The 26,617-nt window shown below is 39.8% G+C and overlaps 1 protein-coding gene across 10 annotated transcripts in view; it reads right to left on the bottom strand.

Annotated features, from left to right (window-relative positions):
• The window catches only part of LOC132763387 (general transcription factor II-I), a 73,274-nt gene that overhangs the window by 5,101 nt on the left and 41,556 nt on the right, over window positions 1-26,617 (bottom strand). For all 10 annotated transcript variants that reach the window (XM_067472131.1, XM_067472136.1, XM_067472134.1 and 7 more), the window contains 19 exons: window positions 26,157-26,215; window positions 25,527-25,598; window positions 23,149-23,332; window positions 20,991-21,049; window positions 20,568-20,639; window positions 19,108-19,291; window positions 17,920-17,978; window positions 16,263-16,349; window positions 15,656-15,754; window positions 14,969-15,034; window positions 13,427-13,610; window positions 9,891-9,949; window positions 9,660-9,770; window positions 7,066-7,176; window positions 6,744-6,824; window positions 4,602-4,785; window positions 3,348-3,376; window positions 3,053-3,118; window positions 936-980 (listed from right to left, as the gene is read on the bottom strand). In XM_067472131.1, the coding sequence (XP_067328232.1) occupies window positions 936-980; window positions 3,053-3,118; window positions 3,348-3,376; window positions 4,602-4,785; window positions 6,744-6,824; window positions 7,066-7,176; window positions 9,660-9,770; window positions 9,891-9,949; window positions 13,427-13,610; window positions 14,969-15,034; window positions 15,656-15,754; window positions 16,263-16,349; window positions 17,920-17,978; window positions 19,108-19,291; window positions 20,568-20,639; window positions 20,991-21,049; window positions 23,149-23,332; window positions 25,527-25,598; window positions 26,157-26,215 (1,811 nt within the window). The remainder of the gene's footprint in view (window positions 1-935; window positions 981-3,052; window positions 3,119-3,347; window positions 3,377-4,601; window positions 4,786-6,743; window positions 6,825-7,065; window positions 7,177-9,659; window positions 9,771-9,890; window positions 9,950-13,426; window positions 13,611-14,968; window positions 15,035-15,655; window positions 15,755-16,262; window positions 16,350-17,919; window positions 17,979-19,107; window positions 19,292-20,567; window positions 20,640-20,990; window positions 21,050-23,148; window positions 23,333-25,526; window positions 25,599-26,156; window positions 26,216-26,617) is intronic.

The following is a 26,617-nucleotide window of genomic DNA, read 5'->3' as shown; positions in this document are numbered from 1 at the left end:
TATTATATTTATTGCATTTATTATTTTACTCTTATTATTATTATTACATTTATTACATTATTATTCTTACTATTGTTATTAAATATTCATTATTTACTCTATTATTATTTTTATTAAATGTTATTACATTTATTATTTTATTCTATCATTCCAGGTAATAGGTAAGCACATTTACATTGAAGGAGGTTAGAATAATGGTTGAATCAGAGTTGGGCAGTCTTATCTTAAATTAGTTTTGTGAAAATACTCAAAAACATTTAACTTACTGACGATTACCAGTAGCAGCTACATTTTTCACCCTCGGCTTATACTCGAGTCAATACATTTTCCCAGTTTTTTGTGGTAAAATTAGGGCCCTTGGCTTATATTAGGATCGGCTTATACTCGAGTATATACGGTAATAATAGTAATAAATGGAATTAAAAGTAAATGTAATAACAATAATAAATAGAGTAAAATAATGAATTAAGAAATGCTGTTTTTTCCTATTATAAATAAACCTTTTGTGATTTTTAAAGACTGGACTGTATATATTTGTCTAAGCTCTTAATTCTTTACAGCCCCATCACATGGCACGTCACGGTCTGCTCGCTAATAAACGGATGTTCAACTTTACATGTCCTGTTTTGTTTTTGGATGCTCTGCTTCATTCTTTTAGGTTGTTTTCCCTAACACTATTAAGTGGTAGCGACTATTATGCAATGCAATGTGCTATGTCTTAATATGTCATTTTCATACATAGATTGAACTATATGGTGCTCCGCCTCAAACCGAAGCTAAATTCCATCTATAAACTGACATATTAGGGGTGTGTGTTTGTATGTGTATGTATGTTTGCATGTATGTATATGTATGTATATATATATGTGTGTGTGTGTGTGTGTATGTATATATATAATTACTCCCTTTTCCCCATGAGTTAAACATATACTTACCATCCTCCACAGAAACTTGTACTATTTGGTCTGGTTCAACTGGCTCTAAAAAAAGCAAAATTCTTTGCATTACTTATGACAGAGAGGAGGAGAAGGAACACATTGCACTGCGACTTCCATCATTCCTTACATTTGGCTGTGCTGCCTAAAGCTGCTGTCAAATGAGACACATATTTTCTAATTACCAGATATTTTGGAGAGTTAAATGAGGTTAATAGTGGAAAAGATTAAATTTTAATTAAATAATGGAATATATTTAATAATTAATGACATTTATATCCCAGGAACTGTTGGAGATCAGCCTGAGACTCCTGAGGCTGATGGGTTTCATTGATGACTTAGAGAGGATTGTGGGATTTCCCGGGGTGGTGATGATTCAAGTCAGGGGAATGATGGTTCTTTCTATGAGAAATCTGACTTGGAAAGTGCAGGGCTTCAAGGTCTATCTGAGAAGCCGGAGCCAGAAACTGCAACATTAGATAAGGAGTTGGGCAAACAGATAAGTGATATAGAATGCTCTCAGGAGGAAACACCTGGAGTTACGGCAATCAACAAAGGTCTTCGTTTATAGATTAGAGCAGAAAATAGGCATCGTAGGGCAGAACGATTATATGGGAAAGTTGGGGAGAGATTTTATGAGGAAAAACATGACTTCATGGGTGCCTATTAATTAGCAAGTTGTTTACCTAAGAGTGAGTTCAGGCAATGTAGTGTTCAAGTGGGAAGCTAGGCCTGAGTTCTTTGGTTCTTGTTTCAAGTGAAGCCTTGGTTTTGGATTTAAGCTTCCTGGAAGTTTTCTATGCTCTTGTCTTTATATTCCTGCTTTTTTTTTTTTTTTTTTACTAATATCCCTTTTGCTTGTGGACTTGTGCTCTACTTGTGCTTTTTGGCTATTCCTGGACTGTGTTACCTTGGGGTCAGCATGAGATATTTGGACTACTGTTTCGATTATCATCTACTGTGTTCCCTTGCTGTTTCGCGGTTCGCTTTCCGCAGACTCGCTGTTTCGCGGTTAGGGTTGAGAATTAATATTTTAAATATATTTAATACATTTTAGGGTTTTAAAAGCACGGCACTAATAAAAATGAGAGAAATATTGCTTAACTGCTGCAATGGCGGCAGATGAAAAGAACTGAGGCAGTAGCCCCTCCCACTGGCTATATACTTTATGGGGAGGGTGGGCATGGCTACCACCTAAAAGTGTCTAATAAGTTTTCTAGAAGATTCCAAACTGTCTGCGCAGGCAAAGGAAATGCAATATGTGCGATTCACAGTTGACCACAATGGGAAAATTAAAAATACTAATTCTCAACCCTAACTGCGAAACAGCGAATCTGCGGAAAGCGAACTGCTGCCTGCAGGGGATTTCTTCCCAGAAGCACCTGCATGACGGGAAGTTTCCCACCATTTAGCAGGCTGGCCAACCAGCGGCAGGCCCCACCCCGCCTCTGGATTGCCAGGGCTGGCTTCCGAACCTCACCCCAGTAGCTTTTGGAGGGCTTCCCTGGGCCTTTTCAGGACTCCGTTGCAGCCTTGCGGAGGCCCAGAGCCCTGCAGAAGCCCAGGGCAGCCCTGCAAAGGCTACCAGGGCGAGGTTCAGAAGCTGGCCCTGGCCAAACAGCGACAGGCCCCACCTCGCCCCTGGATTGGCCAGGGCTGCCTTCCGAACCTCGCCCCGGCAGCCTTGGACCTTCGCAGGGCTCTGTGGCAGTCTTGTGGAGGCCACAGAGTCCTGCAAAGGCCCAGGGAAGCCCTCCAAAGGCTGCCAGGGCAAGATTTGGAAGCCGGCCCGGGCCAATCCAGAAGAAGAAGCCTCCTGCAAGCAACACGGCCGGCGGGAGGGTGCCCACCACCGCAACGGCCCTTGCCTGGTAAGTCGGGCAAAGCCTTTCTAATTTTAAATCACAAAATGACTAAAATATATTTGAAATATATGTAGCGCCCATACTTTGCAGATTTTCCCTTATCACGGAACCCCCGCAACACAATATTGCGAAACTTTTTTAGATTATACCTCTCAGTGCCTTTGTGGTGAAGGAGAGGGGCAAAACTTCTCTAATGAAAAAAATAAATAAATACAAATAAATAAAATATTGCATGCAATGCTATCCATTTACCTTGTACCACCGACTCAGGTACAGGCACAGCTGCCACTGCTTCTGGTTCCGTCTTCTCAGGTATTTCTGTGAAGAACAACAAGGAGGGCACTCAGCTTTTCACAGGAGGACATGTCCTTCAACTTAGGAAGCATTGGGGGGAAAAACACACACCTTAGAAAATACCTGGATCTTACAGAATGTGCCAACTCTGTGTGGTGTGTGCTAGTTGTGATGCAAAGCGACTGCAAATCCACTTAAGAGGAAAGACAAATACTATACGGTGGAAGAACAGGGAAAGAAGAATAGCACTTACGGTTGTTCATGACGAGTCCAGGGAATGGTCTGTGGAGAAAAGGAAGAAGGAAGGCAAAACTTCAGAGGTATTCACAAGGCAAGAAATACAGGCCAGATGTGAAGATACCTCAGGCCACAGGCTTCATGCCTCCCTCAAAATGCCCTGGACGAAGGATGTTTATTCTATTTACAGTATTTATATTCTTTTGCACGCTGCTGGAAGGTTTTACGGTGTCATAAATTACTGTATATACTCGAGGATAAGCCTAGTTTTTCAGTCCTTTTTTTAGGCTGAAAAAGTCCCCCTCGGCTTATACTCGAGTAAAGGTTATTTATTATTTTGTTCTGTTGTTATTATTATTACTATTACTATTATTATTATTATTATTATTATTATTAACATTACATGTATTATTTTACTCTTCTCATTATTACTATATTTATCATTTTACTCTATTATTACATTTATTATTTTACTCTATTATTGCATTTATTATTTTACACTATTATTGGAAGGATACGTAAGCACATTTACATTGAAGAAGGTTAGAATAATGATTTAATCAGAGTTGGACAGTTTTATCTTGAATTACAGTTTTATGTAAATATTCAAAAACATTTAACCTACTGATGCCTAAATTAATGTAATTTTATTGGTATCTATTTTTATTTTGAAATTTACCAGTAGCTGCTGCATTTCCCACTCTCGGCTTATACTCGAGTCAATATATTTTCCCAGTTTTTTGTGGTAAAATTAGGTGCCTCAGCTTATATTCGGGTCAGCTTATACTCAAGTATCTATGGTAGTTAAATTAGCCTCCCCGCATAAAGCAGTACCTAAATTTCCTACTTGACAGATGCAACTGTCTTTCGAGCTGCATAGGTCAACAGCAAGCTAGACTATTAATGGTCAGGAGCTCACTCCGACCTGGGCTGGTTTCAAAGTCATGACCTCTCAGTCAGTAGTTGCTGGCTACTAACTAGCTGCACCACAGCCTGGTCCTTGTTGTCATATTTCTAGCTGTTTTGGGTCAAAGAGAAACTTTACTTTCTGAGAAAGCCATCGCCTGGACCTAAAACGACCATGAGCCAATGGGATGGATTTTGTTATTTATTAATCTCAAGTAAAATATTTTGACTTTCAGCAATGTTACCTAAAAATCAAATCCAATTTAGGCTGGGCACACTTGTTACATATTTGGCCTATCGGGCGTCTTCCCTGCAGCAGAAATATCATCGAGACTGTACGACGTGGGAGTGAAAAGCCACGTACCGAATGACGGTGAATTTAATGAATTCCGCCGAATCCAAGATCTTCCTCATGGAACTGATCTCGAGGTAACTGGGCGCTTTGAAAGACACGCCGGGAGGCATCCCGTCCACCACCACGCAGCCCGTGTTGAGGGTGATCTTGCGATAGGGGACTTTCACGGGGTACCCCATGCCGATGGCTTCCCCTGCAGAGGACGGGAGCAGGAGTGAAGGCACACCTCTTGCAACACTTAGGGAGAAAGTATTTTCTACCATGGATCCCACACCTGGAGAGCACTGTGAACCTCATTGACGATGGATCTGCAGAAGATCTATCATGACCATCTTACAATACTAGTGGGATTGGCTCAGGAGGATGGGAGTTGTAGTACACACACACCAAGAGAGCACTGTGAACCCTATCAATGATGTATCTGGAACAGACCCATGATATATCTGGAACAGACCCATGATGTATCTGGAACAGATCCATAATGGATCTGGAACACACCCATCACGACCATCTTACAATACTGGTTGGATTAGCTCAGGAGGATGAGAGGTGTAGCACATCCTCACCCAAAGAGCACTGTGAACTCCATCGATGATTGATCTGGAATAAACTCGTGATGGATCTGGAACAGACCCATAATGGATCTGGAACAGACCTATCATGACCATCTTACAATACTGATGGGATTGGCTCAGTAGGGTGGGAGTTGTAGCACATCCTCATCCAAAGAGCACTGTGAACTCCATCGATGATGGATCTGGAATAGACGCATGACGGATCTGGAACACACCCATCATGACCATCTTACAATACTGGTGGGATTGGCTCAGGAGGATGAGAGGTGTAGCACCTCCTCACCCAAAGAGCACTGTGAACTCCATCTATGATGGATCTGGAACAGACCCATCATGACCACCTTACAATACTGGTGGGATTGGCTCAGGAAGATGGGAGCTGTAGTACACACACACCCAGAGAGCACTGTGAACCCCATCAATGATGGATCTGGAACAGACCCATGATATATCTGGAACAGACCCATGATGTATCTGGAACAGATCCATAATGGATCTGGAACACACCCATCACGACCATCTTACAATACTGGTTGGATTAGCTCAGGAGGATGAGAGGTGTAGCACATCCTCACCCAAAGAGCACTGTGAACTCCATCGATGATTGATCTGGAATAAACTCGTGATGGATCTGGAACAGACCCATAATGGATCTGGAACAGACCTATCATGACCATCTTACAATACTGATGGGATTGGCTCAGTAGGGTGGGAGTTGTAGCACATCCTCATCCAAAGAGCACTGTGAACTCCATCGATGATGGATCTGGAATAGACGCATGACGGATCTGGAACACACCCATCATGACCATCTTACAATACTGGTGGGATTGGCTCAGGAGGATGAGAGGTGTAGCACCTCCTCACCCAAAGAGCACTGTGAACTCCATCTATGATGGATCTGGAACAGACCCATCATGACCACCTTACAATACTGGTGGGATTGGCTCAGGAAGATGGGAGCTGTAGTACACACACACCCAGAGAGCACTGTGAACCCCATCAATGATGGATCTGGAACAGATCCATGATGGATCTGGAACAGTGCCATCATGACCATCTTACAATACTGCTGGGATTGTCCCAGGAGGATGAGAGCTGTACTACACCCATACCCAGAGAGCACTGTGAACCCCACTGATGATGGATCAGCATCAAACCCATCATGACAATCTTGATGGGGGATTGGCCCAGGAGGCTGGGAGTTGTAGTACACCCATACCCAGAGAGCACTGTGAACCCCACTGATGATGGATCAGCATCAAACCCATCATGACAATCTTACAATATTGGTGGGATTGGCCCAGGAGGCTGGGAGTTGTAGTACATCCACACCTGGGGAGCGCTGTGAACTCCATTGACAATGGATCTGCATCAAACCCATCATGACATCTTACAATGGAAACCTAACCACCTAACCACAAAACAGCCAGTCTGCAGAAAGCGAACCGCGAAAAAGTGAGGGAACACTGTATTTCTAATCGAGAGCATCACAGAAGATGTAACGCTGCGTACTTAAGCTTTCATCTTGTATTTGGACAATATTTAACTGGGGAGAAATGAAAAAAAATATTACCAAACTTCCGACTGAAGAGATCATTCACTTTCTCTCTCAGCTGCCGGGCCTTCTCTACTTTGGAGGTTCTCTCATCATCATCTGTAGGATGTGACGAAGCAAGGATTACAATTTCACAGTTGCCCACAAAGGTCAACATATGCACGGAGCATAAAAACAAGGACATTGCAGAGGGACTGCGTGTAGGTGTTGGTCACAGAGGTTGCAAAGAGCACCTGCCCGTTTTGTTTTCAACCAACACAACGGTTCTAAGGTCACGTTAAAGGAGGTGTTTGTACCGAAAGGAAGCAAGTATGAAACTGGGGGAAAGCAGGAAGACTACCTGGAATGGTGACTTGAATGATGTTAAGGTCTTCTACTCCAGCTGCTGTGTTCACCGCAACTTCAGGCACACTAACCGGGGTCATCCTGGTGTTAGATAAGCTGGTTCTTCCTTCCAAAAACATGGGGAAGTCAGGCCATTAACACGGACTTGTGACAAGTGGATTGAAGGAAATTGTATGGCTAAGTATTGTATCCCAGAGCCGGAACAACTCTGTCCTTAAACACACCAGTACAGTAAAAACAGCAATCAGTTTACTGTAAAAGTAATAAAAAAGATAGAAGCAGCCTAGTCCAAAACGGTATTTTTCCAAGGGTAACAAATGCTCCATGAACGTCAAGGTACAAAGATAAAAGCACAATATCCAAGGACGCAAAATCCAAAAGAACAAGACAGCATTGAGATCCAATACCCAGAACAGGAACCTGGCAAAACTTGAAACATGAAGCTGTGATGGCGGAAAAAGGAACTGAGCCGAGGCTCCCGCCTTGGGTACTTATAGTATTGGGGAGTATGGGCGGGGCGTCCGCCGAAAAGTGTCTATTTTAAATTCTAGAAGGTTCCGAACAGCTGCGCATGCGCAGAATAAAACCCATTATGTACATCTTTCACAGACTACACGAAGGGGAAAATTCAATATTGACTGGCCTAAGATAAAATCCTTTCCCCGTCTCATATAAAGCCTTTCCTGTCTCACGAAAGGAAAGGAATACATTCTGTTTGCTTTTGCAACCAGATGACGATTTCTTATCTCTCTCCATCATCCCCAGTGACAGACACTGGCCCAGGAACAGGCCCAGGAAAACCATCATCCCCTTGACATCAGACACAACCACAGCCTGAACTATGACACTAGGGATACCAAGGTGCTTGTTTATAAAGGTATTGTCCTCATAACCCTGCTATACACCTGCAAAACGTGGACTGTCTACGTGGACTTACTTACTTACGTGATTCCTCGATGTCCGAGTAGGATGGTCTTCCAAGGTCAGTGTTCTGGTGGGTCCGTAGGTGACTGTGGAGATGGAAGGCGGTCCCGGTTGGGGTTGGCTTGACCCTGTTTCTCTCTTTTGCCCTCCATTTGTGCCTCTTCAAATTCTGCAGCACTGCTGGTCACAGCTGACCTCCAGCTGGAGTGCTCAAGGGCTAGGACTTCCCAGTTCTCAGTGTCTATGCCAGAATTTTTAAAGTTGCCTTTGAGCCCATCTTTAAATCTCTTTTCCTGCCCACCAACATTTCCGTTCTTGAGTTGGGAGTAGAGCAACTGCTTTGGGAGATGGTGGCCGGGCATCCAGCCAGTCCAGTAGAGTTGATGGCGGAGGACCATGGCTTCAATGCTGGTGGTCTTTGCTTCTTCCAGCATGCTGGCGTTTGTCCCCTTGTCTTCCCAAGAGATTTGCAGGATTTTCTGGAGGCCGTGCTGATGGAATCATTCCAGGAGTTGCAGGTGACGTCTGCAGACAGTCCACGTTTCACAGGCATACAGGAGGGTTGGGAGGACAATAGCTTTATAAACAAGCACCTTGGTATCCCTACGGATGTCCCGGTCCTCAAACACTCTCTGCTCCATTCGGAAGAGTGCTGCACTCGCAGAGCTCAGGCGGTGTTGTATTTCAGTGTCAATGTTGACTTTTGTGGAGAGGTGGCTGTCTAGAGACGTCACACGCAACTCCTGGAACGATTCCATCAGCACTGCCTCCGAAAAATCCTACAAATCTCTTGGCAAGATAGGCAGACAAATCTCAGCATGCTGGAAAAAGCCATCAATTCAGCTGGACCGGCCACGTTGTCCGAATGCCCGACCACTGTCTCCTAAAGCAGTTGCTCTACTCTAAATTCAAGAAGGGAAATGGAATGTTGGTGGGCAGGAAAAGAGATTGAAAGATGGGCTCACAGCCAATCTCAAAAACCGTGGCATAGAGACAGGGAACTGGGAAGCCTTGAGAGCTTTAACTGGAGGTCAGCTGTGACCAGCAGTGCTGCGGAATTCAAAGGGGCAGGAATGGAGGGTGAAAGAGAGAAAGGTGCCAAGTGAAAGGCACATCAAGCCAACCTTGATCAGGACTGTCTTCCATCTGGAAACCAATGTTCTCAATGTGGGAGAACATACGGATCAAGAATAGGGCTGCACAGTCACCTACGGACCCAACGGCAAGACATTACATCTGGAAGACCATCATCCTTGAGCTACAAGGGATCGTCTAAGTAGTAATAATGTCTGAGCTGAATGACAGGTTATAGAATTGAGGGCAGTTCGATGGGGTCTCAATTTCCTATCTGCTTGTAGCAGCGGATTAGAAGAACTGGGCAGTATCCCCTCCCACGGGCTATTTATACTGACGGGGAGAGTGGGCGGGGCTACACTAACGGTCTTTTTGGTCTCGAAAATTTCCGATGCTGCCTGCGCGAGCGCAAGAATATTCCAAATCACAGCAAACCACGACGGGAAAATGGATAACAACAACAACAACAATTTCTATGAGAAGGAGACTCTTTTCCTTTCCCAAAGTGTGCCAGATCCGTGAGGAATGCAGCATTTGACGTATTCATGAGAAGGAAAGCAAATATAAAACTGTGAAAACCGTAAAGAATACCTGGTATGGTGACTTGAATGACGTTAAGGTCTTCTACTCCCGCCGCCGTGCTCACCACAGCTTCAGGCACGCTAACCGTGTTCATCATAGTGTTAGATAAGCTGGTTCTTCCTTCCGAAAACATGGGAAAGTTCAAGCCATTAAGACAGACAGCTCTCGAATTTTGGATTCCCAATCACAATTATCAATGAGAATGGACTCGATATTTATGAAGCAACAGATGAAACTCACTTGGAGGGGTTGGAATAGCAGCGGTGTTTTCTTTCACGGCTGCCTCGAACATCTCAGGCCTGCAGACAAACAGTGAAGTATATTATTATTATTATTATTATTATTATTATTATTATTATTATTCTCCACTTTTTCTCCCTAAAAAGGGCCTAAAATTGGCCAATGGCAAAACCAACACAATACAATTTCAAACCTAAAATAATATACAAACATTAAAATCCGATTAAATATTAACAGTATTAAAAAACAAGTAGTTAATACTGACTAATAACCTATTCATACAGAAAACCATGAAGCCCCCACCGGTGCAATAGGTTAAACCAGGGGTCCTCAAACTTTTTAAACAGAGGGCCAGGTCACAGTCCCTCAAACTGTTGGAGGGCCGGATTATAATTTGAAAAAAAACATGAATGAATTCCTATGCACACTGCACATATCTTATTTGTAGCTCAAAAAACACTTAAAACAATACAACAATTAAAATGAAGAACAATTTTAACAAATATAAACTTATTAGTATTTCAATGGGTTGGTGGGCCTGCTTTTGGCTGATGAGATAGGATTGTTGTTGTTGTTATTGTTGTGTGCTTTCAAGTCATTTCAGACTTAGGTTGACCCTGAGCGAGGGCCGGGTAAAGGACCTTGGGCCTTAGTTTGGAGCCCCCGGGCCTTAGTTTGGGGGGCCTGCTCTATAAGATTATTAAGATCATCTGGAGAGGCCCTGCTCTCGGTCCCACCAGCCTCGCAAGCGCACCTGGTGGGGACGAGGGACAGGGCCTTCTCGGTGGTGGCCCCACGACTCTGGAACTCTCTCCCTCTGGAGGCCAGAACCGCCCCATCCATCCTAATATTTAGGAAACGGGTGAAGACGTGGCTGTGGAGTCAGGCCTTCGATGAATGAGACAACACCATAGGACCCTGGATGGAAGTTGATGTAGATCCATCTTAATAGGATGACTGACCACTGTAGTTTTATATATAGTGTTTTTAAAGTTATTTTTGTAATTGTGATATATGATATTTTAATGAGTGTATATGTTTTTATGGCTGGAAACCGGGCTGAGTCCCTCAATGAGGTTGAGAAGCTCGGTATAGAAAACTCTGAAATAAATAAATAATAAATATAATATATTATTAAAAATGTAAATGACCTGTAAATGACCGGGTCAATGACCTTGGAGGGCCATATCCAGGCCCCGGGCCTTAGTTTGAGGACCCCTGGGTTAAACCCTTGTGCTGGCAAGACTGGTAACTGAATGAGTGGATATGGAGGGTCGACAATACAGTTACAGTATAGTCTCGCTTATCCGACATAAACGGGTCAGATGAACCTCACATAGATGAAAATGTCGGATAATATGGAGTCTCCTCTTGTTACCCGTACAATGCGGCGCTAGACACCTAGAATACTAACAACAGGGACTCAAAGGATTAAGGCAAGACAACACCTAGAGCAGCCCAGGAGTAAGTGCCCAAATACGGAAGAGGAGAATGTAAATCCTAGACGGAGACGGGAGGATGCTTCCGGTCCTGCCTCTTTTCCCCCTTTTCTCCCTCCTCCTCCTCTTTGTCTTGTCTTTTTCACTTATTGGGAATAAAGAGAGAGTTGGGGAGCACTCCTTGAATTGTAGGGGAAATGCTGGAGGAAAAAGGGAACTTCGGGCGAGAGCGTCGGATAAGACGGAATGTCGGATAAGCGAAGGTCGGATAAGCGAGACTCTACTGTAGTTTCTTGCAAGCTCTTTGGGCTACATTTTTTAATTTATCAATTTGTGAGATGAAAGAGAATGACCTTCGACTCAATGTGAGAGGATATGGTCAGTATTTCTACTTCCTTGTAATAATAATAATAATATTAATAATAATAATAATAATAATAATAATAATAATTTATTTATCATGTCAAGAGCAACCAGACAGTTGTATTACATTTTTAACAAAACAAACAAACAAACGGACAGACAGACAGACAAAACACAAAGTTTGCAAGCTTGGTACTTGATTAAATGTCCTTTGACCAGTATCTGGCCACTTGGAGTGCCTCTGGTGTTACCGCAAGGAGGTCCTCCATTGTGCATGTGGCAGGGCTCATTACTATTACTATTATTATTATTATTATTATTATTATTATTATTATTATTTCGGAATTCAGACAGAGTTTTGGAGCACAATACTCCTGATCTCACAATCGTGTTAAAAAACAAAGTATGGACTGTCGATGTTGCAATTACAGGTGACAGCAGAATTGAAGAGAAACAACTGGAAAATATGACACGATGTGAGGATTTAAAGATCGAACTGCAAAGACTCTGACAAAAGCCAGTCAAGGGGGTCCCAGTGGTGATGGGCACACTGGGTGCAGTGCCTAAAGACCTTGGCCTGCACTTAAGCACAATCGGCACTGACAAAATTACCACCTGCCAGCTGCAGATGGACACCTTACTGGGATCTGCAGGCATTATTCGCCGATACATCACACAGTCCTAGATACTTGGGAAGTGTCCGACGTGTGATCCAATTCAACAGCCAGCAGATTGATCTTTTCTGCTGTGGACTCATCTTGTAGTGTTTCAAATAATAATAATAATAATTATTATTTATTTATTTATTTATTTTTATTTATTTATTGTGTTAGGAGCAAACCAAACAGTTGTATTGCATTTAATAATAATAATAATAATAATAATAATAATAATAATGATAATAACAGCAACAACAATAACAAGCCAGTCAAGGTGGTCCCAGTGGTGATGGGCACACTGGGTGCAGTGCCTAAAGACCTTGGCCTGCACTTAAGCACAATCGGCGCTGACCAAATCACCATCTGCCAGCTGCAGAAGTCTACCTTACTGGGATCTGCACGCATCATTCACCGATACATCACACAGTCCTAGACACTTGGGGAGTGTCCGACATGTGATCCAATACAACAGTCAGCTGCGGACTCATCTTGTTGTGTTTCAAATAATAATAATAATAACACTTTATTTATATCCGACCACCATCTCGGGGAGACTCGGGGCGGCTTACATGAGGCCAAGCCCAACAATTACAACAAAACAAATATACAACATAAATGCAGCAATAAAATATAATGAAAATAATAATACAAAAAAATAAATAAAAATAAACACACAATGCAATATAAAACCACAATAATTGGACACAATGATTAAATGGTTTAAAAACACTGGGTGAGATGAGCAATGTAGTGTATCTGGAAGGAAGTTCAGGTGGGATGAAACAATGGGGTTTAATTGCACTAGAGGGTGAAATAAAGTGCATCAGAGGGCATTTTTTGCAGTGTTTGGTCAAGGTCGGGGATTGTTGTTCATTCATTGAAGGCACACTGTAACAGCCACGTTTTTAGGCTCTTCCTGCTGGGGTGGAATGTCAGATAAGCGAAGGCCAGACAAGCAAGACTCTACTGTACTCCAAAAGCTTTGACTGACGAGTCCAGTACCCTGAATGCGTTCAAGCTGTGAGAGGAACAACGCAAATGGCACACACACAATTATGGCAGGCATTTGGCTTACTTTTTAATGATAAATTTTATCTTAGCTTTGTTTCGGAGGATCTTTTCCAGCCTGGGGATGCCGAAGGTGGACGGGCGGCGGAAGGGCACTCCCTCCGGAAGGCCTTCGACGTAGAAGTCTTCGGGATAGGATTCAAAGAGCGCGAAGGGGACTTTCACGGGGTCCGACAACCCAAGCGCTTCCCCTGAAACAAAATGCAACTTAACGCGTTTGAGAAGCAGGTCTCTCTTTCTCTCTCTGTCTTTTTCAAAAACTTTATCAGGGATGCTGAATTGGGAGATAATAATCTGCATACAAATGTTGGGGCACAGTGCCCAAATATCTCTTTGTTTTCCCAAAGACTAGAAATGAGGAGGTTAAAAATTACAATAGTTTTAGAGTCTCCGATCAATGCAAACACACACACACAGGCACGCTAACTTCCTTTTCTCTCTTTTGTGTCTGTATTTTATCAATATTCTAGTGAATACTTCTGTTGATATTTTTATGATTATTTTTGTTATTATTTCTGCAAATATTTTTATGATATTTGTGAACAGTTTGGTAAATATTTTTATGATTTTTGTGAATATTTTAATGACTATTTTTGCAAATATTTCAGTGATTTTTTTTGCAAAGATTTTTATGATTTATTTCTGTCAATATTTTATCAGTATTTTTGAAAATATTTTATTATTATTCTTTGTGAACATTTAACAAATATTTCTGTGAATATTTTTATGAATATGTCTGCAAATGTTTTTGTAATAATTTTTGTGAATATCTTTATGATTATTCTTTGAATATTTTTATGGATATTTCTGCAAATACTTTATGATTATTTATGTGAATATTTTTACAAATATTTCTGCAAATACTTTTGTGATTATTCTGTGAACATTTTTAATGAATATTTCTTCAAATATTTTGTGATTATTCTTTGTGAACATTTTTAATGAATATTTCTTCAAATATTTTTATGATTATTCATTGTGAATATTTTTATGGATATTTCTGCAAATATTTTATTATTATTTTTGTGAATATTTCTGTAAATATTTTAATGATTTTTGTGAATGTTTTAATGAATATTTCTGCAAATATTTTTATGAATGTTTTTACGATTACGTCTGAGAATATTTTTAGCTAATATTTTTGCCAGTATTTCTACACATACTTTTATTTTTATTTTTTGTGTATATTATTGTGAATACTTCCAGGAATATTTTTTTATGATTATTCTTTGTGAGTACTCTTATGATTATCTCTGTGAATATTTTTACAAATATTTCTGCAAATACTTTTGTGATTATTTCTGTGAACATTTTCATGAATATTTCTCCAAATATTTTATTATTATTCTTTGTGAACATTTTTATGAATATTTCTTCAAATATTTTTATCAGTATTTCTGCAAATATTTTATGATTATTGTGAATATTTTAATGCATACATGTTGAGGCACTGTGCCCAAATATCTTTAGTCTCCTTATTTTCCCACTCAAGGATTAAAAACGAGGTTAAAAAAACACAGGATATTCTAAACACACTGGGCAGACTTACCGCATTTCTCATTAAAAAGATTTTCCACTTTTTGCTTCAAGTCCGTGATCTTGGCATTCCAGGCCTCTGTTGAAAGACCAGATTATTTTTTGTGAATAATATAATGAATATTTCTGTAAATATTTTTGTGATAATTTCTGTGAATGCTACTGCAAATATTTTTATGATTACTCTTTGTGAATGTTTTTATGATTATTTCTGGAAATATTTTTGTGAATATCTTTATGATTATTCCTGTGAATACTTCCACAAATATTTTTATGATTATTCTTTGTGAATGTTTTTATTATTATTTCTGCAAATATTTTTGTGCATACTTCTATTATAATTTCATACTCTCTCCAGTTAGGAAATCAGTTTCAAAAGACTGTGACTCTCTTTTGAAAAAAACCCTATTATTATTATTTATACCCTGCTTTTCCACAAAGGAGACTCAAAGTGGCCATGAATCAATTATTACTACTTGAATGTATTATTATAATGATTATAGTGATAGTATTATTAATACAATATTATTATTCATGCATGATGATGATGATTTTTATTTACACCCCGCTTTTCCTCTCCACAGAGGAGATTAAAAGCAGTGGTGTACTTATGATAAGTATTAGAATGTATTATTATTATTATATTATTATTATTATTATTTATTATAGTGATAGTATTAATATTAATATCAAAACTCACCAAAGGAAAACTCTCTTCCTCGCGGCTTGAAGCCCACATTAGATCCGTTGGTTTGCGGGTTGGTCCTGACTTCAGGAAGCAGCGTCCTTTTCGCAAGCCCTGCGTCAAAGCAAACAAGCAAAACAACAAAATCCCAACAGGAATTAAATGTGGTACGACTCGAACGTCGCCAAAGATACAACATCTGCACTGGAGTAATACAACACTGAGTTGCGACACCAGATCCGTGAGGAATGCAGCATTTGAACACCCTCCTCTTTGCTCCCACGAAGCCTGATCAAATGAATGAAGGAGGATGGTGAGTATGAATAACTGAATGTATGGATTATGAGTGAATTTTAGTTTTTGGTGTGGGCTACGTCCATGTGTTAGATACCGCATTGGAAGTACGGATTTAACGAATTTGATATGATTCAGAACGACTAACGAAAAAAAATGCATACTTGAGTTTGGCTTTCTGACACGTGCCATCCAAATCTCTTTCCAATTCCGTCTTGATTTACTCCCTCCTCTCTCTGTAACCCATTCTCAAACTCATGACTCACAAGATTCACACTCTGTAAAAACCTTAGCTCTTTTAAAGGATTTGTTAACAGCTATCCCATACCTTCATCGACTGTCACTTCGATCTCTGGGACCTTCGGGTGGCTGATGGGACTCGGCGCAGAGTGTGAACTGTTGGGACTCTGGGATCCTACAAAGTAAGTGCGCAAACAGAGAAAGGTTTAATATGGGTTTTATAGTCTCAGATTGACGTACACATGTACAAACACAAAATCAAAATACCTTTTCGCTCTTTCCTGTCTGTATTTTATCAATATTTAATAAATATGTCTGCAAATATTTTTATGATTATTTTTGTGAATATTTTAATAAATATTTCTGCAAATATTTTTTTGAATATTTTATGATAATTTCTGTGAATACTTCCATTAATATTTTTATGATTATTCTTTGTGAATATTTTGATTATTTCTGCAAATATTTTTGTGAATATTTTATTACTCTTTCTGTGAATATTTTTATGATTAATTTTTGTGAATACTTCTGCACATATCTATTCCTACTATTCTATGTGAATACGTGTTTATAATTATTCTTTGTGAATATTTTAATAAATATTTCTGCGAATATGCCAAGGTTGAGATCCCAATATTGGCAACCGCTTTTGGTTAGAATCAACCAACCAACTGGCATCCAATGGCCAAACTGTCCTATTATCCTTCTGGGAGGAATCTACATTTAGTCCACAGGGAGAGCCAAATCCATTACAGAGATCTCTGCATCCCTTATGAGATAAACTTATGTAAATTCTACGACCAATTCTTTTACACTCATGACTCTATTCTGTGAATATGTTTATGAATACGTCTGTGAATATTTATTATTCTTATTCTTTGTGAATATTTTTATTTTTTCTGCAAACATTTTGTGAATATTTCTGATTATTACTGTAAATATTATTATGATTATTCTTTGTGAATATTTTTTTATTTCTGCAAACATTTTTGTGAACATTTCTTATTATTTCTGAGAATATTTTTGCAAGCATTTTTGTGAATGCTTTTATGGATCTGTGAATATTTTTATGATTATTTCTGCAAATATTTTCCTGCGAATATTTTTATGATTATTCTTTGTGAATATTTTTATATTTCTGCAAACATTTTTGTGAATATTTCTGAGTATTTCTGAGAATATTTTTGCAAGCATTTTTGTGAATATTTTTATTATTCTTTGTGAATATTTTGATTATTTCTGCAAGCATTTTGTGAATGCTTTTATGAATCTGTGAATATTTTTATGATTATTTCTGCAAATATTTTCCTGCAAATATTTTTATGATTATTCTTTGTGAATATTTTTATGATTATTTCTGCAAGCATTTTGAGAATACTTTCATGAATCTGTATATATGTTTATGATTATTTCTGCAAATATTGTTCTGTGAATATTTCTGATTATTTCTGTGAATATTTTTATGATTATTCTTTGTGAACATTTTAATGATTATTTCTGCAAACATTTTTGTGAAGATTTCTTATTATTTCTGAGAATATTTCTGCAAGCCTTTTTTGTTAATATTTCTGATTATTTCTTTTTATGATTATTCATTGTGAATATTTTTATGATTATCCTGTGTGAACATTTTTATGATAGTTACTGTGAATATTTTATATGATAGTTGACTGACATTGCTTCTGAACAGGCGAAGCAATGTATATACTGACAGACAGACAGACAGACACGTAGCCCCTCCTTACCTGAGGTGTTCACTTGACTGGCAAGCCCAGGAGACAAATACGAGGTCACAAGTTCTGGCCTGTAAATTAAGACAAGGGCATTTCTAAATCGGGCCACAATTCAAGCGCTTTTTGCTTCCTTAAATTGAAATTTTCATTTTTATCATTGCAATCCACATTTCTTAAGCCTCTCCAGCGGAAGGAAACAAGCCCTTCTAGGCAATTAAAAACAGCAGCAATTCCTTTCCTTTCTTTCTTCACTTTTTGCTTCTATCCTTCCATCTCTCTTTCTTTCCCACCCTCTTGCCTTCCTTCCCTTTTTTATTTCCTTCTCTCCTTTCTTCCTTCTCTACCTCTTTCCTTCCTTTCCCCCTTTTATTTGCCTTTTTCCTCTCTCCTTTTCCCCTCTTTGCTTCCTTCCTTTGCTTCCTTCCTTCCTTCCTTCCTTCCTTCCCTCCCTCCCTCCCTCCCTCCCTCCCTCCCTCCCTCTTTCTTTCTCCCCTTCCTTCCCTCCCTCTTCCTTCCCTTTTTTCTGTATCGACATTTAGCTTTACGTCATTGAGATTTTGGAAGGTTTTAAGTCCTTTCCGCTGTTTTTGGGGAGGGTTTTATGAGTGACGGTCACTCGTTGGTCTGTTAGGGGTACAGTTGTCCAATGGTTTTTGAGTTATGTTATATAGATACTAGCCGTCCTCTGCCACGTGTTGCTGTGGCCCAGGCTTTGTGTGTGTATGTTCTTTGTGTGTGTGTATGTATATATATGTGTGTTAGCATATATATATATATATATATGTGGTTTTGCACATGCATTGCGATATATTCTTTATTTTTTGCTTTTTAAGTCCCTTCTGCTGTGTTTTTTTAGTGTTTTTATGAGTGATGGTCACTCATTGGTCTGAGAGGTGTCTTGTGTCCAAATTTGGTGTCAATTCGCCCCGTGGTTTTTGAGTTATGTTAACCCCACAAGCGAACATTACATTTTTATTTATATAATTATTATGATTATTACATAGTCCAGTATTATTATTTTTAAACCATTAATATTATTATTTCACAGACAATGGAACATCAAAATATATTATAAACCCACAAGCATGGCATGACATACATTCAAAACCAGCTCTTTCTCTTTTCTTTCTTTTCCACAGCAATGCGTGGCCGGGTACAGTTAGTAATAAACAAAAACAAAAGAGCAAATGGTCTGCTTACTTCTTGACCACGAATCTGATCTTCCCGCTGCCACGAACGATCCTTTCCAGCCGCGGGATCCCAAACCACGTTGGACTCCGGAACGGGATGCCTTCGGGCAAGCCTTCGACGTAGAGATGTTCGGGGTTGGACTCAAAGACGGGATAAGGAACCTTCACGGCTTCGCTGAGGCCGAGGGCTTGTCCTGGAGGGGAAGGGAGAAACTATAAGAGCTCTGCTTAACTGCACACAACCTGTGCGCTGGTGAAGAGACTGATTTTTTAAATTTATTTATGATATTTATATGCCGCCCTTCTCACATACACTACATTATATTATTAGCATAGTACAGTATCAGTATTATATATATTAATATATTGTACTATACCATTATATTGTAATATTATTAGAATCATAGAATCAAAGAATCAAAGAGTTGGAAGAGACCTCATGGGCCATCCAGTCCAACCCCCTGCCAAGAAGTAGGAATATTGCATTCAAACCACCCCTGACAAATAGCCATCCAGCCTCTGTTTAAAAGCTTCCAAAGAAGGAGCCTCCACCACACTCCGGGGCAGAGAGTTCCACTGCTGAACGGCTCTCACAGTCAGGAAGTTCTTCCTAATGTTCAGATGGAATCTCCTCTCTTGTAGTTTGAAGCCATTGTTCCATTGCGTCCTAGTCTCCAAGGAAGCAGAAAACAAGCTTGCTCCCTCCTCCTCCCTGTGGCTTCCTCTCACATATTTATACATGGCTATCATATCTCCTCTCAGCCTTCTCTTCTTCAGGCTAAACATGCCCAGTTCCCTAAGCAGCTCCTCATAGGGCTTGTTCTCCAGGCCCTTGATCATTTTAGTCGCCCTCCTCTGGACACATTCCAGCTTGTCAATATCTCTCTTGAATTGTGGTGCCCAGAATTGGACACAATATTCCAGATGTGGTCTAACCAAAGCAGAATAGAGGGGTAGCATGACTTTCCTGGATCTAGACACTATGCTCCTATTGATGCAGGCCAAAATCCCATTGGCTTTTTTTGCAGCCACATCACATTGTTGGCTCATGTTTAACTTGTTGTCCACGTAATATTACATGTAATATAAAATATATAATTATAGTATCATATTATTAGTATTTGTATTATATTGTATTACATTATAATGTTATAACAACTACAACTCCCAAATGACAAAATCAATCCCCCCAAACCCACCAGTATTCAAATTTGGGTGTGTCAGGAATTTGTGTCAAATTTGAATACTGGATTGATTTTGTCATTTGGAAGTTGTAGTTAAACATTGCACACCCCTATTTTGGACCTCACACAGTAAGAGAAAGAGCAGCAAAGAAGAGACAACATTAGCACACTTAATGAAAGTTACACATCTTCTTACTATGGAAAATTACACCCCCAACTATATCATCATGAAGCATAGACTCCTTCATCTTAACCCTGAGGATAAACACCCCAATGGTCCACTTACCAAATTTCAAATTAAATATCTCTTCCACTTGCTTCCTCAGCTTTGTAATTCTGACGTTCCAATCTTCTTTGACTGGGATGAAAACAAAACCCAAACCGTTAATATCTTTCGTATTCATTGACGATGTGAGCAGCCCCGTTCTACAAATTTGTGTGGGTACTTTTGTAAAATCGACATGTACAACCCTAATGTTTATACAGGGAGAAAAGTGGGTCTAAAGATTGAAGAAATATTTATTATTTATTTATTTGTTATTTACGGTATTTATAGCCCACCTTTCTCAACCATATGGTGACTCAAAGCAAGTTACGGATTGGCACAATTCGATACCATGCATTCATAAAAGTACAGTTAAAACAATCAACGTAACAATATAAAAACATATATAAAAACCATTAAAATACAATATATTGAGCCACTTACCAGGCATGTTTGTTCTTGGCTGCGAAACCTCTGAAGGAGTGATTGTTAGCAGTTCTGGCCTATAATAATAATAATAATAATAATAATAATAATAATAATAAAGGTAAAGGTTTTCCCCTGGACATTTGTTGTGTCTAACTCTGAGGGTTGGTGCTCATCTCCTTTTTTAAGCCGAAGAGCCGGCGTTGTCCGTAGACACCTCCACGGTCATGACTGCATGGAGCACCATTATCTTCCCTCCAGAGCGGTACCTATTGATCTACTCACATTTGAATGTTTTCGATCTACTAGGTTGACAGATGCTGGGGCTAACAGCAAGAGCTCATGCCGCTCCCCGGATTCGAACCTGCAACTTTTCGGTCTGCAAGTTCAGCATCTCAGCACTTTATCTCACTTCTCCAATAATAATAATAATAATAATAATGAAATATACTAATGATAATCTAGTGATCCTGACCTTACAAAACTTCTGTACAATATCTAATCTCAACTCACGTATCCTATACTATTGAAATGACTGTGAAACAAGTGCAAAAAACAGCTGCTAAAAGTAATAGAAAAAATTAATTACATTTTTGAATGGAATTTATAGCCTCTTTAACACTGATCAACTTGAAATTATTTCAAGGTGGAGTTCTATTTTTTTGTCATAGTCGACTGTAAACTCGAAAAAATACCGAAAGGTAGTAACCTTGAAAAACCCAAAAATAGTAACCTTGAAAAAATACTCAAAGGCCATAACCTTGAAATACCATAAGGTCGTAATCTTAATTTACCAAAAGGCCGTAACCTCGCAATACACAAAACCGTAAGTTTGAAATACCGAAAGGTCATAACCTCAAAAAACTAAAAGGTCATGACCTGGAAACACTGAAAGGCTGTAACCTCAAAATACTGACAGGTAGTAACCTCAAAATAACGAAAGGTTGTAACCTTGAAATTCTGAAAGGTCATAACTTTGAAATAACAAAAGGTCGTAATCTTGAAATACCGAAAGGTAAAAACCGCGAAATAACAAATAACCATGAAATAATGAAAGATAGAAACCTCAAAAAAAAAAAAGAAAGAAAGAAAGAAAGGCAGCAACCTTGAAATAAGGCACAGTAGTAACCTCAAAATAAGGAAAGGTAGTAACCTTGAAATAACGACAGGAAGTAACCTCGAAATAATGAAAGGTCGTAACCTTGAAATACCGAAAGGTCATAATTTCGAAATAACGACAGGTAGTAACCATGAAATAACGAAAGATAGAAACCTCGAAATAAAGAAAGGCAGTAACCTTGAAATAAGGAACGGTAGTAACCTTGAAATAAGGAAAGATCATAACCTCGAAATAACGAAAGGTCGTAATCTTGAAATATCGAAAGGTCATAACCTCAAAATAACAAAAGATAGTAACCTTGAAATACCAACAGGAAATAACCTCAAAATAACGAAAGGTAGTAACCATATAATAATGAAAGATAGTAACCTCGAAATAATGAAGGGTAGGAACCTTGAAATAACAAAAGATAGGAACCTCGAAATAATGAAAGGTCATAACCTTGAAATACCGAAAGGTCATAATTTCGAAATAACGACAGGTAGTAACTATGAAATAATGAAAGATAGAAACCTCGAAATAAAGAAAGGCAGTAACCTTGAAATAAGGCACAGTAGTAACCTCGAAATAATGAAAGGTAGTAACCTTGAAATAACAACAGGAAGTAACCTCGAAATAACGAATGGTCTTAACCTTGAAATACCGAAAGGTCATAATCTCGAAATAATGACAAGTAGTAACCACGAAATAACGAAAGATAGAAACCTCGGGATAAAGAAAGGCAGTAACCTTGAAATAAGGAATGGTAGTAACCTTGAAATAAGGAAAGATCATAACCTCGAAATATCGAAAGGTCATAACCTCGAAATAACGAAAGATAGTTACTACCTTGAAATGCCAACAGGAAATAACCTCAAAATAACGAAAGGTAGTAACCATATAATAACGAAAGATAGTAACCTCGAAATAATGAAGGGTAGGAACCTTGAAATAACAAAAGATAGGAACCTCGAAATAATGAAAGGAAGTAACCTTGAAATAATGAAAAGTAATAACCGGTAAATAACGAAAGGTAGTAACCACGAAATACCTCAAAGGAAAGGTAGCTGCCCTTACTTTTTTATTACGAACTTTATCCGGTTGCCCACTTGCAGAATTTTCTCCAGGCGAGGGATTCCATACCAGGAGGGACTGCGGAAGGGAATATTCTCCGGAAGACCCTCCACGAAAAGGTCCGTGGGGTGGGCCTCAAACTTCTGGTAAGGGACCGCTTTGGGCTCAGTGCTTCCCAGGGCCTCCGCTGAGAGAAGAAAACAAAAATCACACAATTCACAAGTTTGAAGTGGAATGTTAAAAAACGGACTGATTTTAATAGGCGTGTTAATCAATTGTTTTAATTGTTGTTCTAATATTTTTAATATTTTAATGTATTGTTGATTGTTTTATTATGATGACACCGTATGGCGTTTGTGAGTCTCTACCAATTCAACCTCGTTTGTGGCAGCCACAGAAACACAGTTTCTAGAGTAGAATGACTACTTTCAAAGTTAATACCACACAATTAAATAGGAAATAACGTTTTCAAATCAGGAACATAATTTTTCCCCCCAAATTTTGTTACATAGCGTTATAGAGAGACACTACCGTCAAATCTGAGAATGCTTCCTTTGGATTGGCTGATTTCCCCCTCATCTAAATATATAGCAAAAGTCAATGTTTGTATGTGGGTATGTGTGTATGTATGTGGCAGCTTTCTGATTGGCTGCCACTTCCACAGGCCACTGCGACATGCATGAGCGACGGACTTGGACAAAATTTGGCACACATAACCCTCTTGACCCACTTTACATCCTGGTATGATTTGGGGGAGAATCGACCATAGATGATGTGATTTGTAGTACTTGCATTCGCTTCGGCTCCCATAGACCTTACTTACTTGCTTAGGCGATCCCTCGTAGTCCAAGGATGATGGTCCTCCAAGTGTAGTATCCTGATGGTGGCTCCATAGGTGACTGTGGAGCCCTATTCTTGACCTGCATCTTCTCCTGCAGTGAGGGCACTGGTTTCCAGGTGGAAGGCGGTCCCGGTCGGGGTTGGCTTGACGTGCCTTCCTCTTGGCACGTTTCTCTCTTTCGCCCTCCATTCATGTCTCTTCTAATTCTGCAGCACTGCTAGTCACAGCTGGCCTCCAACTGAGGCGCTCCAGGGCCAGGGCTTCCCAGTTCTCAGTGACTATGCCAGAGTTTTAAGGTTGGCTTTGAGCCCATTTTTCCTGTCCTCCAACATTGTTTTCCATTCTTGAGTTCGCAGTAGAGCAACTGCTTTGGTTGGGCATCCAGACAACATGGCCGGTCCAGCGGAGTTGATAGCGGAGGACCATTGCTTCAGTGCTTGTGGTCTTTGCTTCTTCCAGCACACTGACATTTGTCCGCCTGTCTTCCCAAGAGATTTGCAAGATTTTCCAGAGGCAGTGCTGATGGAATTGTTCCAGGAGTTGCATGTGACGTCTGTAGACAGTCCACGTTTCGCAGGCGTATAGCAGGGTTGGGAGGACAGTAGCTTTATAAACAAGCACCTTGGTATCCCTACGGATGTCCCAGTCCTCAAACACTCTCTGCTTCATTCGGAAAAATGTTGCATTCGCAGAGCTCAGGGGGTGTTGTATTTCAGTGTCAATGTTGACATCTGTAGACAGGCCACGTCTCGCAAGCGTATAGCAGGGTTGGGAGGACAATAGCTTTATAGACAAGCACGTTGGTATCCCTATGGATGTCCCAGTCCTTAAACACTCTCTGCTTCTTTCGGAAAAATGCTGCACTCGCAGAGCTCAGGCGGTGTTGTATTTTAGTGTCAATGTTGACTTTGGTGGAGAGGTGGCTGCCAAGGGAGTTGAAATGGTCAACATTTTCTAATGTTACACCATTAAGCTGTATCTCTGACATTGGAGAGGGGTTGGCCGGTGACTGCTGGAAGAGGATCGACCATGGATGATGTGATTTGTAGTACTTTCATTCACTTCGGCTGCCATAGACCACTGTGATGCCCACCAATGACGGATCAGCACCAAACTTGGTTCACAGATCCTCCATAACCCACTTCACATCCTGGTGTGGTTTGGGGGAGGATGGACCACGGATTATGGGACTTGCAGTACCATCAATTACTTCGTGAGACCACTGTGACCGCATGAATGACGGACCTGGACCAAACTTGACACTTGGGGAGGATGTACCACGGACTACATCCTGGTGTGTTTCGGAAGATAGACCATGGACGGTGGGACTTGCATATGGGAGTTGTAGTTCACCCGTACCCACTGAACCCAGCTGACATTGGATCTAGACTAGATCTAGATCTTGGAGCACAGGCAAACCATGCCTTTCTCAAGCTAGTGAATTGTGGAATCACTGGTAAATGCAGAGGTGAACACTTTCAGTCTTGACACATATCTCGTGTATCCCCCACCCCACCAAATGTCCTCAATGAGAACTCACCAAATTTCCTGCAGAATAACTGGTCTACCATCTTCCTTAGCTTGGTGATTCGAGCATACCACTCTTCTTTCACTACAATTGGCAGGAAAAGCAAGGCGTTAACCCTCCCAAGGCCGGTGGGGAATTGGATTTGCTGAGAAATACAGAGCATTCTGAATCCCACCAATGATAGAATTGGGCCAAATCTCCCACACACAATCCCCATGTGGGCCACAGCAACGCATGGCAGGGGATGGCTAGTAATATGATATTAGATATTTATAATATTATAATATAATACAATATAATACAAATACTAATAATATGATATTATAATTATATATTTTATATTACATATAATTTTACTAATAATATTACAATATAATGGTATAATACAATATAGTAATATATAATACTGATAATGTACTATGTTAATTATGTTAATTATTTAATATATTGTATGTATGTGTGGTGTGTGTGTGTTTGGGGTGAGAAGGGCAACATGCAAATGTCGTAAATAAATAAATACAGCCCACATTACAACCAAACTTAAAGTAAACAAGGTGTGATATAACAAATTATGCAATATTGCTCTGAGTTATTTACCCTCGGGGTCCTCAAGCGCACATATATACATTTATATACACTTACCTCCTGCTACAGGTTTGTCTAACGGCAGATCTTCTCGTGTCGAATTTAGCAGCTCGTGCCTGCAAACATAAGAGGCTCGTATGTTGCTCGTCTTCGATTAACCCAACCGCTCAGTGTGTAAAAATCCCACTGAAACTCACTCCGTAATTCAGACTTCTGTTTTCCTCAGATAAATCAAACAAAGCAGGTTATGTGATGAACGGATTGAGTGACATTGAATGTTTGGGGTCTGGCTACGGCCGATAAAGGTCTGGCAAGGCTGAAGACGTCATCCTAAACAAAATCGGAACCTGAAAATGGCATTACGGAAGGGGCAAAGGAGGTTAAGAAATTAATTAATTGTGCCAGTGAGAAATCCAGAGGACTGACTGGGAAACTTTTTGGTGTAAACAATAGGCTTGATTGATTTTAAAAAAAGGTTCAAAACTCGTTTCAGATGTAGGGGGCTCTGGTGGTTCGAT

The sequence above is a fragment of the Anolis sagrei genome, chromosome 11 (genome assembly GCF_037176765.1).
Source record: "Anolis sagrei isolate rAnoSag1 chromosome 11, rAnoSag1.mat, whole genome shotgun sequence".
Lineage (NCBI taxonomy): Eukaryota > Metazoa > Chordata > Lepidosauria > Squamata > Dactyloidae > Anolis > Anolis sagrei.
Note: the sequence above shows the minus strand (reverse complement) of the source record. Positions and strands in the feature narration are given on the sequence as shown.